Consider the following 12,034-nt stretch of genomic DNA (forward strand, 5'->3'; position numbering starts at 1 on the left):
CATGAAAAGGTCATTATCATTGACAATTTATGGATTTCCTTCAACCACCTGCATCACTTCCCCAATGCTACAACCAGCCTTGTCTTTGCTTTTAAAAGTGCTACTTCTATTTTCAATTGCATGTAAAATAGAATCTAACCGCTTTGTCACCTTAACCCCAACTCCAGGTCTTTTCGAATCTCTTTTCCTTTTATTGTTAGGTTCAACATCAACTATATCCTCAAGTCTAGCATTAACATCAGCATTAACATCAGAATTATACCCAAAGTCATCTTGTTCCTCAACCAGAATCTCTTCATTATGTTCTCCTATAGCTGGACCATTGTCAGCATCCTCCACCATAAAACCTTGTGAAGGTGCCCAAGCGCCTTCACCCGTGACAGCAACATATTTAAACAAAATATCTAACTGATCAACATGTTTCAATCCATGTGTTCGAAATCTTGCAACCTCAAGTTTCTCCTACAATAATAATATGAACTAAAATTTTAAAAAATTGATATAATACTACAAATTAAGTATTAGCTTTAAGAAATAAAAATTTCACCTTTATTTTCTTATCCCACCATTCATCGGTAGCTTTGATTGTTTGCTTCACAGGATCCCATCCTAAGCCAGTCTCTTTTGCAACCAAACTTGTCCATAACTGCCATTCTTTCTTAAGTCCAGTCCATTTGTTCTTCAATTGTCTATAGTCGTAGTTCCTTTTAGTAATATCATTAAACTTCTTTATAACATTTTTCCATCCAACCTTATTAAAATGACTACTTGGTCGATTACCACCTAACGTCTCAGCAACACAAATCTTGATGAAAACCTCAGTTCCCTTGTCATCCCATTTTGCTTTCTCTTGTTTTTCTTTTTCTTCCTGATTTTCATTTTGGGATGGGTTAACTGTATTGTTAGACATTTTCTAATAAACAAATTGGACAAAGAAAAAAAAAATTAATGATGATTGTACAGTATAACAAGAAGTTTGGCTTAACATACAAGTATATAAGACAAAGCACAAACAAAAGGGGAAAAAAAAACATAAGCTAGTATCAAAGATGAAATGGGGAGCACTTTCACACAACATGAAAACGTTTGCATCAAAAAAAGTGCTCAGACAGAACAACAAATTGAAACTAAGCATTAATACATAAACCAACTGTTCTGGTAAGTGTACGTTTCTCTATGCATGTATAGGTTTTGTGTTATTCAAATCATCATTAAAATCCAACAGTTTTTTCTTAATATCTATGTGTCTATACATGTCTCTCTCCCTCTCTTTAATTTCTATATGGCAACCACATGGCATTGACATCAATGTGGAATGAAGATTGCTTTACATGTTCATCTATGTCATATTCTTATGTGTGATGTGGGAAAGGGAGCTCAAAACACATTTATATAACCCAATTTCTTTCTCTCTCTCTCTCTCTCTCTCTCTCTCTCATAAATTCAATTTCTGATTCTGACAATATTTTTACTAATAACTAGTATTGATATAATACATGAATCAAGAAGCATGAGAATTTCATAGTACTATATGCTAAAAAAGAAAAGCTAAAATAAAAAATATCAACATAAATATAGAAGTACATAAACAAATATAGTGAGAACAGAGAGAATTTACCTTGAAGAATAATAGCCTTACTTGCAGAGATTGTAACGAGAAAGGGGGAGCAAGAAGCTTTTGCAGAGAAAGAATAGAGGCAAGGACAAAGACGTGATAACTAAGGTGGATGAAACGTGTGGATTGGTTAAAAATTGTAGGGTTAGGCTTTTTGGCCATATTGTAAAAATAATAGGGATAATATTGGCATTGTAAAAACTTTCATTAAAAGGAATCAAGTGATTCCCGGTTTTTTGAAAAAAACCACTTCAGGGAGAAGCACCTCCCATGTGCTTCTCCCTAAAATCGCTTTAAGTGATTCTAATACCTATTTTAAGCGCTTTTAAATTTTTGCCAAACACCCTATTTTTTTAAGCAAAAGTGATTATACTCAATAGGAAGTGATTCTAGCCCTCTTAGAATTACTCCCAAACGAGCCCTAAAACTAGCATTACTTGTACGAAGTGTTAGATCACCAAATTTTGAATGAACAAGATATAGTTAAATTACTAGGTGAATTTTTTTTGTAATTGTCACTGCGAACTGAGATTTTTACTGGATGTAAGTCACTGCAAACTGAAATTTACACTGATCAACATTTGCCAAGTCATCAATTATATATTAAGCAACTCCAAAGACTCGGATACTTTTCAGACTTTTACTGCAAAAATTAAATTGACACCCACTCACTACAATTCTTTCAAAACAAAAATTAAACATTAAAAATAAAATAAAATAAAATAAAATTGCATTTGGCAATTTGGCAATCAGTCAATGGAATTTGACTAGTAATAAGTTATTTTGATTTCAACTGACCCTATTGACCGAGGCTAAGCAATCAGAGGGTACAATAATACAACATCCTTTACAAAATATATGAACCCCGATCAAATTTTCTTCCTACTTCCAATAAGATCGCATAGGAAATAATTAACAACAGCCTACTCTATCATGTCTTATTGTACAGGTACCAAAAGAGGAGGTTGCCCACAAGGCATGATACATTTCTTCCTTTTTCTTTTTACATGAGAGATTATCTTCAAAACATCTCCTTCACCTACTGAATAAAATTCGAATCAGTTTTTACCGTGTTTCAAGTAAAACTTTAGCAAACAGCCAAAAAGTTCAATAAATACCCATTTCAAATGCAAGCTGCCAACAGTGAGAAATGTGTTCCTTAAGCATGTCTTGATGCATCATCATGCAATGGAGCAGTTCTTACATTCGGGTCATCCTGGCATGAGGAGAAAACTATTGTAAGATAAATTAAAGTCAAATACATGATTTAGGAAAGCCATTAGTGCCCATGTCTAGCAAACTAACCCGCATGCCATAAGTGAAACCGCCTGCTGTTCGGAAAAAATCCATCTGTCCCTGCAAACACAACGCCCCAAATTATAAATTGAAACCATTTGAACATGGTCATAGGCTAAATGTATTCGTTATCATAATAAGTTTGCTGTACCAGCCCATGCATGCTTTGCTGAGCACTGTAATAACCATCATGGCTTGGGGCTATAGAGTTCAGTTGTCCCTACATGTATGAAACCCGCGTCACAAAGTTATATTCATTTACATTGCAGTATCACTAGTCTTTTTATACTCATTTAAAAAATTAAGACTTACAAGCCCCTGAATGGTCTGTTGATTCCCATAGTAATTATCCCGTGTAGGTGCCATTAAGTTCAATTGAACCTGACAAAAAGGATGCACAGATTGAAAATAAGAAGAAGAAAAAAATCAAAAACTGCTTATTGCATTAATACATAAAGACATGGTCATACCATTCCTTGCACACTCTGTTGTGCACCATAATAGCCATCGAGATTTACTGCTCTTGGGTTCAATTTGTCCTACAAAATATTACCATAGTCGAATCAATTGTAAAAAATTGGTATTTTCAAGTCCATTAATTTATAACACTACTCTCATAGAACACAAATTTGTTTCATAATATTGTGTAGCCATCATAATATTGTTTCAAAACACAATACGCGTACAGATTATGATACCAATTTGACGCAAATAATCTCAAAAAAATATTTGTTTTCATAAAAGCTAAAAACTCATAGAACAAGACAAACCATTTGTTGCAAGCTATCTTGTGCCCCAACAGTCATAACATCCGGCTCAGAGTTCACCTGCAATTTGATTAGGAGGTCACCTTTAACAAATATAATTATAACAAGAATATCATAATTAAGTCACTACCAACAACAAACCTTTCTTTTCTTGGTTGGATTCTTTTTTTTATTTGTCTTGCCCATACTTCTATTTTGACTATCGTCTTCAATACAAAGCAGACCATGATTGACTGATGATGTGCCAGCTTCTATCAGACTCTTACTAGAATTATTTACACTCAGACAATTTCCAAAAGCTTCTTCTAGTGCACGGCATGCAACACTGTAACTCTCCTGAGATAGAGATCCTTCCTCGATCACTTTCATAGCCCGTTGACATAAATCATTAAATTTTTGCACCCTGGATAGTCCATGGTCAGATTCTTCTCCCACCAAATGCCTGTTCTTTACATCTTTTGTCCAACGTTTTAATATATATTGAGCTGGGATTGCAGAAAGGCCACAAATTTGGAGAACAATCAGTGCATGTCTACAAAGATAACCTTTGTATTCAAATAAGCAGCATAAACAAGAAACTTCTGTCTTCATTTCATTCCATATTACAATGAAATCTTGATTCTTTTCAAAATCTTGCACTCTGAAAGTGATGGTCGTCTCATCTTGCCTTTCCCTTTTTGGGTGGCAGGCAACTGCACCTAAAACCTCAACTTGAAATTTCTTGAATACTGCATGTGTGTACACCCCTGAGACACTCTTCTCCAAGGGTGAAGGAGATCTCAATGTGGGCTGTTTGTTCCATGTATCAGAATCTGCTTTGGCTTCTTCTTCGTATCTATCTTGTAGAATTGCTTCATACTGTTTCAGGAACTCTTGTACAGTGGTCTTCTTATGCACATACTTATCAAAAAAGGAATTAACACTCTCAGATCGCTGAACCGCAGACATCCCAGCCAAACAAACATCCCTCATGTATGTTGGCACCCACTGTTTTCGGTCTTCATACAATGAGTGAGTCCATTCATCATCTTTGAGTTCAAATTTTTCAAGAATTTTCCACCATCTTTTTTCAAACTCTTCATTTGTAGATGACCTGTGGATGCACTTTTCAAATTTCGCCATAAAATTTTCATGCCGTTTAATTACATGGCCAAGATTTTCAGAAACCTTCCCCCAAATATGCCACAAACAAAAACAATGATAAGCATTTGGAAACACCTCTGAGATAACTGATTTTATTGATTTGTCATGGTCAGTGATTATTACTTTTGGAGCTTGCCCACCCATAGCTTTCAGCCACGTCTGCATTAGCCAAGAAAATGTTGTTGTACTTTCGTCTGATACCAAAGCACATCCAAGCAGCACGAACTGATAGTGTTGATTCACTCCAACAAATAAAACAAGAGGCATTTTATATTTGTTCCTAATGTAGGTGGTATCAAAAGACACCACATCACTGAAATTGATGTAGTCATGCCTACTTTTCGCATCAACCCAAAACAAACTTTTCAGACGTTGATCTTCTCCCAGATCTATTGCATAGAAAAAGTTGGAATTCATATTCTGCATCTGTGTGAAAAAATCAAGCAAAATCTTCAAATCTCCTGCCTCTAATGCCAAATTCCGACCTTTATCAAATGGATTTTTGGGATCATTTTTTAGGCCAACCACATTTTTGTATTCAGCAAATTGTCTAGCCATTGCAGCATACATCTTTCTTGTTTGTTCACTGACCGCTTGGGCTGGTAAAAGCTCATGGTTATGCTCCTTCACAAAATTATGTATAACCCATTTACCATCTGGTCTTCTCTTCACATGCATCGAAGCTTTGCAATCTGTCTTTGAGCATGATCGCCGACCAGTCGCATTTTCCGGGTCTTGCTTGTTCTGTCTGGCGCGTGGTCTATTATACGACTTGTCATACTCGCGCTTGGTCCCATATCTGGAACAAGCAAATTTTGCATCAATAAATTCTCTTGATGTCTTTGAACGGCGGCTATTTTGGATTGCAGTGTTGAACCCCATAGACCGAGCATACTCCTGATAGAAAGAGTATGCTTCCCCATGTGATGCAAATTCCATACCAAAAAGCGGCTCAAGATTTGTATCCTCTTTAAAGACTACCATATCTGGTGTTGGAGAATTCAAATCCCCGCCATCTTCAGCATGTACCTCATCTCTAACATCCACAATGTTTCCATTCTCAATATCTCCATTCTGCAATTTTTCTTCATGTTCTAACATGTTATCAATTCCATGTGGTTCTTCATCTTCTTTGTCATGTTCACCAGAAGGTAGCCGTAGATCTATGTCCATAGTGAGATTATTTAATTTCAACTGGTTATTATCGGAGAATATCTGGAAGAAAGAAAGGACAACAGTTGCCAGTAAATCAGAAAATGAAAAGAAAAAAAACTACAAACTCCGAGGATGATAATGCCAATAACAATAAAACATCAAGATTCCTAACTAAAGCAAGAAAAAGAGTTACAAACCATTTTGGAAGTTCGAAGTACAATGTAACTAACAAATCCAACTAGATTGTATAGCCTTGTCAATGTCAAAAAGATGATGACATCCTCTTCTTCCAACATAAGGGACCAGGATCGCCTCCCATGGTATCTTAAATGATAATATAACGCTTTGTCTGGAGACATAAAAGAAGAAAGGAGAATGTTCCTCCTTAATTAGAAAGATAAATAAATAGAGAGCAAAAACATTAATCCTACATGACTGAAAACTTCCATAGAAATAGCTAAGTGAACCACTATCACGTGTTGAAATTGTGATAGTTTAAGAGGTTTAGGTGATTATCAAATTGTGATAGAACAAATTGTGTTGGGGGGATGTTTTTCACAACCACCAAAAGAGCTATTACTTGATATTCAGAACTACGTATTCACATAGTCAATTATGGGTGTGAGAATTTCTGTTCAACACAGGCATTCCACGTATTTGGAGTGTCCAGCAGCCATATCCTTGTTTATATCATGTCACATTGCCACAAGTATTCAGGACCACCAAAGTGAAGTGTTTATAACTACTATACCAGAACAGGGTGGTAAGGCACTTTCTTGTAGGCATAGGGTGTTGTCCTGAACTCACCTGAATACCTTTCAGGGAACAAAACTTGAAAACCCTTTTAACATTCTTAAAAGAATTTTAGAGTACTCCTTCACCGTTTTAGCTAAATATGAGACAGTGTTTTAGTACTAGAACACATTTCATTCGATTCTGAAAAGCCCCTCAGGCCTTTTCTTATAAATGATATGGAGAATGCAAAATTATGCGCAGCACATTCCCATTCTATAGCCAATTTAACGCAACTTAAAGATATTAAACAATGAGAACAAGAGACACTCTGCGTTTATTCATTCATTCAACATTTTTTGTTATTGAACATCTGCACTAAAGAATTGCCATAGATGCAAAATCTTGACTACAAATGCATCTTGAGTTCTTTACCTTTTTTGTTTTTCCTTTTATTGAATTTTCCATCAAAAGTAAACTAAAATTGGAGAATAAAGGAAAAACATGAAAGCCAGTCAAAAATTGCAGTAAGATGTACAACTTTTCCTTTTGAACCTATTAATAAATTGTAACATATCAGATACATACTAATAAAATCTATGATAATTATCTATCCATAAATTATCATCTAGGAAACCATAAACATGTATATCAACATCAAAAAGTGGCTAACATGACATTGCAGAAAGCATCTTAATCCAATACCAAAATATTGAAAAACCAGTCTAAAGGTCAAAGAACACTCTACAATGTTCAAATAACATCAATAGAGTATTTATTTCTACCACAACTGTGGTCTTGTTTAGGAAAGGAACAAAAAAAATCTGAGCTACATTTGGCAGCAGGATCAGGGTGGTTTGTCTGCATTGAAGTGCAACACACACACACACACACACACAGATGGAACAACCTAGAGAGGGAGAAAGTTCAAAGCCAAACCAGACAATACAAATCAAAACCCAATCCAACTCACACGTCCCACATCCTGTTTCATCATACAATTTCTAATCCTAAGGAACTTGCAATTACATTCCTAAAGTATAGACTACCATGTCATATGCTGCATACAGAAAGAACTGAGCAATCATACTTTATATGCTAATAAGCACTCCACAAGCTCCAAAATGTGCAAAACTGCACGTCCACTTGGGAGACTAACTGGACTACTAAGCCTGTTTAATAAATAAAGTATTCCCAAGTAATGAAATTCGAGCTCAGCTGAATTTACCATGTTGGAAAATTACTCTGAAAAATGAAATTAGACAGCCAACTTCTGCATACAATTTGTAGTAAAACATAACAACAAGGCTCAACACATACTCTACAGTGATTTACAGTCACTCCCCATTTTCAAATCCATTTCATTATTTTGTGTCAAATGCAAGAAATCAAATCACCCACATGAAAAGACATACTTTTTACAGAAAACAAAAATAAAAATACAATCTTTACAATCCATACAAATCCCAAATAGCACAGCAATACATTCAACAACAGAAAAACCAAAATGAAATTTTAAAACAATGAATTGGTTTTCATGGAGAGAGAGAGAGAGAGAGATATATATATATATATATATATATATATTTATATATAGGGAGAGAAGAGAGGTCTACCTCTCTCTCTGTGTATTACATATGGACGAAGGAGGTGGAGGAGGAGAGAGCTTCGATCTGAGACTGGGGCAGATGATCGCGCACGCGAGGGGGTTGAGCGAGTGGCCAATACGAAGGTCCTTTAATTTTGCCCCCAATTTGTTTCTGTTTAGGGTTTCAAAAACGCTCGATCAATCTGACTCTCACCTTTCCTCACTCGCTGCCTCTTTTTCCCCTTTTATTGATTTATTTCTTTTATTTTTGTTCTAAATTTTTCTAAATTTATTTTATTTTAATTTATTTCCCAAACCTCGCTGCCGCACGCGTCGTGCGTGCCAGCCCCGCTGTTGCTGTAACCACAGAGATGTGGGTCCCGCCTTTTTGCAAACGTTATTAGCTGAGTGCGCGTGTCACGCGTGGCTGCCTGCTCAACAAATCACACGTTGGCTGCCTTATCTCCCTCCCTCTCTCTTCACATATCTATATATCAAATTTATTTTTGTTTTGCTTCTCTTAAAAAAAAATTAATTTTGTTTTGTTGATTTATTTGCTAAATCAGATAAATGAGTCATCCAAATTCAAGGTTTTAAAAAAAAATTTGGTATGACTGTCACACGTTATGATTGTGAATTTGCGATATGGGAATAAAGAAAGAGAGTTTCTCACACACACACTACTAAGAGCAAGTCCACCCCAAGCATCAAACCGAGCAGTAGGCCCCCCTGGCGAGCCTAGAAGCCCTCCATCGCAAGAGAAGCAGCTCGGGCAAGCTGCGGGCCCCACCAACCTAGGCAAGCCCACGGGCAAATCCTGCCTGGACTGAAGCCCGAAGATGCTGATGTCATCGTGACGTCAGTGCCTGACAGGGCCTAATGGAAAAATGCCACGTGGCGCTTCCTGGGCGCTGCGATGGCTTTTTTCCCAGAAATCCGACAGCCCTCTTTTGGTTAAAAAAAATCCAAAAAAATTTGAACTTTTTTTAAAAGAATACTAAAAAATACTAGATTTTTTCCCTATAAATACCTATCAATTTTATTTACTTTCCACACCAAATCTTCATACCAACTCTTCTCCTTCCAATATTTTTTACTTTCCACTCACATTTTTCTATTACAAAATTCCATTGTGCAAAAATATAAATGACCTCTTCCATCGAAGCCGTAGGGTCGTGGACAAACGTTCGAAGAGGTCAAAATCTTGGCGACGAGGTAAAAAATAATAATTGCCGTTTTATTCAATTTAATGTCATTTATATATATATATATATATATATATATATATATATATCTTACATTTCCAATTTCATTTTTTTAATAGATTATTCAAGGCAAAATAAAAAAGAGGAAAACCATTACACATGGCTCCTCAAGTGAGCAATGCCCGCAATCGGTTCTAGTGGTGCGTTCCGTGTCGGAAATAATGGCACTATTACGTCCTCCGAAGGAAAATACTCCCCCACGTCGTGATCCGGTAGAACCGCCTCTGCCAATGATTGAGTCATCCTTGTACTCGATTATGTCAGACTATGAGGATCGGGAATATTTCAATTGTATGATGTGTGAGTAGGTATTTCAATTGTATGATAAGTGAGATGTGAATTTTATTATAAAAATGGACACGTGGCAACCAAAAATTTTATCCGAAAATTTTATCCGAAAATTTTATCCGAAAATGTTATCTCAAATTTTAGGTGAGAAATTTATAATAAATAATGACACATGACAACCAAAAATATTATCTGAAAAACTTATCAAAATTAATGGTTTAAAGTATTAAAAAAAAATAGGAAATAAAGTACAATGAATAGTATTTGCCCTTGCACTAGCCTTTTGGGGTGGAACCAAAAAAGGTAAGGGGGCGTTCGGTTAAGTTTTTAGCGCCCGTTTTCATTTTCTGAGAACGAAAGCAAACCAAGAATCCGTTCGGTGGACTAAAACAGAAAATAGTGAGAATGTACGTGTACTTCGGAAAAACAGAAAAAATATGTTTTCATTCTCACAAAAAACAAACGCCTAAACCATAAACAGAAACCCACAACCCCATCACTCTACCCAGCAAAACAGAAACGAAACGAAAATCACACCAAAACATAAACCAAAATCAAACTTACCACGGCCACGATTGTCAGACCATCATCACCTCAACCGCCACTGACTTTGCCATTGCCACCAAACCTCGCAGACCTAGTCCCCACATCACCACCACCTATCAAACCCAACCGACACCAACACCAACACCATGCCAATGGAATCACGACCAAACACCCAATCGAACCCAATACACATCTCGCCACCTAGTAAAAAAGCAATCGACCCTAGCACCTCCACCACCCATACCCAATCAAAGCATCACCATCGCCATCACCACCCAATTAGGGGGGGGGGGGGGGGAGGGAGAGAGAGAGAGAGAGAGAGGTGGGTATGGGATTCATGCCATGGAAGGAATGAGTGGGTGCGGCAGCATGAAGAGATAGTAAAAAAGAGGGAAGGGAGAATAAAAGAGAAAGTAGAGGAAGAAAGAAAGGAACGGCCTAGGAAGGGAGAAGAAAAGAGAAAAGGAGAGAAGAGGAAGAAAGAAAAGGAAAAAAGAAGAAAAGAGGAAGAAGAAAAAAAAAAGAGAGAAAAATAAATTTAACTTTTATAAAACAATATAACTTTTTATTTGTCAAATTATACTTTTTAAAAAATATTTTTTAGAACATAAATTAGCAAAAATATGCTTAAAAAATAACTCACATATTATTATTATTATCAAATTATACTACCAGACACGTTTTCATTGTTTTTGTTTTCTAAAGATGTTTTCTAATTAATCTACCAGACGCATTTTCATTTCTTGAAAATGCAAATTTGTTTTCTTGTTTTCATTCTCTGAAAACGTTACCAGACGGGCCCTAAGGCTGCCACTATTCACATGAATAGTGACAGCCCTTGCCTTGCCTTAGCCTTTTGGGGTGGACTTGCTCTAAAGTATACTCAATTTTAATGAGTCAAACAATGCTCATGCTAGCATACTTGGTAATTTCGTGTACAAACATTTCAAGAAAGTACTTTCAGTTTTTACACACATTTTTAAAAATTAAAGGTATCATACAAGTACAAATTGTAACACCTTACATTGTTTTCCTTTACTTAAGACCTTACATTATGTCACATTACTTTCGGTTTTCCAATTTCCTCAAATTAAGAAACGATCCCTAACTCTATATTTTCACTCAGAAATACAGAGATTCCTCTCTCCTTTCATCTTGTGAACCAAGTACATGGGAATCGAGCATATTTCTTGCCATGTTCATGATTGTTGGATTTCTTTCTTTTTGAGCCACAACTTTTTTTTGTTCAGGTGTGTATGGTGATGTCAATGAATGCCCTGCAAAGCCCATTCTCTTCATCTATTCTTTCAAATTCCATTGTGACTGATATATGTATAAATTTGAAGGTCTAGATACCTTTGAACTTTCCTAACCACAAGTCTTCTCTTTGACTTAATACATTGGGAAAACCCAACACTTTTTTCTTTTGGATCCCCAAGTCTCTCAAGTTAAACCAGAAGCACTCATCAAACCCTTTGTTAACAGGACACAAAAATGATGTGAAAAGCTCATGCATGTAGCTTTTCAGTTTTTCCAAATAGAGGACGTCAAATTCTTCAAAATATGTTCAGAAAAGGAAGCATCTCTTGCCATGCCATATATATCTGCATCTATAAAATTCGATGACCATTGTGACATG

The 12,034-nt window shown here is 36.1% G+C and overlaps 2 protein-coding genes across 3 annotated transcripts; both read right to left on the reverse strand.

The window, feature by feature from the left end:
* Positions 1 to 27: 27 nt before the first annotated feature.
* Positions 28 to 910, reverse strand: LOC110768724 (L10-interacting MYB domain-containing protein-like). Its single transcript, XM_021972567.2, has 2 exons — positions 548 to 910; positions 28 to 462 (listed from the first exon to the last, which is right to left on the reverse strand). The coding sequence occupies exons 1-2, from the start codon at positions 908 to 910 to the stop codon at positions 28 to 30; spliced, it is 798 nt and encodes a 265-aa protein (XP_021828259.2).
* A 1,413-nt stretch (positions 911 to 2,323) lies between these two features.
* On the reverse strand, positions 2,324 to 8,535 carry FHY3 (far-red elongated hypocotyls 3). 2 transcript variants are annotated; one of them, XM_021972566.2, is made up of 10 exons: positions 8,325 to 8,535; positions 6,174 to 6,325; positions 3,820 to 6,036; positions 3,682 to 3,738; positions 3,382 to 3,450; positions 3,224 to 3,292; positions 3,063 to 3,131; positions 2,921 to 2,971; positions 2,734 to 2,831; positions 2,324 to 2,654 (listed from the first exon to the last, which is right to left on the reverse strand). In XM_021972566.2, exons 2-9 carry the CDS (start codon positions 6,270 to 6,272, stop codon positions 2,775 to 2,777), a joined length of 2,688 nt encoding a protein of 895 aa, XP_021828258.1. In that variant the 5' UTR covers positions 6,273 to 6,325; positions 8,325 to 8,535; the 3' UTR covers positions 2,324 to 2,654; positions 2,734 to 2,774. The 2 variants fall into 2 exon arrangements, with proteins under 2 accessions (XP_021828258.1, XP_021828257.1); XM_021972565.2 differs by having other exon boundaries at positions 2,324 to 2,657.
* Between the last annotated feature and the right edge of the window lie 3,499 nt (positions 8,536 to 12,034).

This window comes from Prunus avium, chromosome 3 (genome assembly GCF_965620075.1).
Source record: "Prunus avium chromosome 3, drPruAviu1.hap1.1, whole genome shotgun sequence".
Taxonomy (NCBI): Eukaryota; Viridiplantae; Streptophyta; class Magnoliopsida; order Rosales; family Rosaceae; genus Prunus; species Prunus avium.

Excerpts from the sequence above, each read along its gene's own strand:
- LOC110768724 (XM_021972567.2), bottom strand. The coding sequence starts at position 910 with ATGTCTAACAATACAGTTAACCCATCCCAAAATGAAAATCAGGAAGAA. Across the intron at positions 463-547 it reads GGTGGGATAAGAAAATAAAG|GAGAAACTTGAGGTTGCAAG; the intron begins GTGAAATTTTTA and ends TTATTATTGTAG.
- FHY3 (XM_021972566.2), bottom strand. The coding sequence starts at position 6,272 with ATGTTGGAAGAAGAGGATGTCATCATCTTTTTGACATTGACAAGGCTA. Across the intron at positions 3,132-3,223 it reads AACAGACCATTCAGGGGCTT|GGACAACTGAACTCTATAGC; the intron begins GTAAGTCTTAAT and ends TCATACATGTAG. Across the intron at positions 2,832-2,920 it reads GTTTCACTTATGGCATGCGG|GATGACCCGAATGTAAGAAC; the intron begins GTTAGTTTGCTA and ends TCCTCATGCCAG.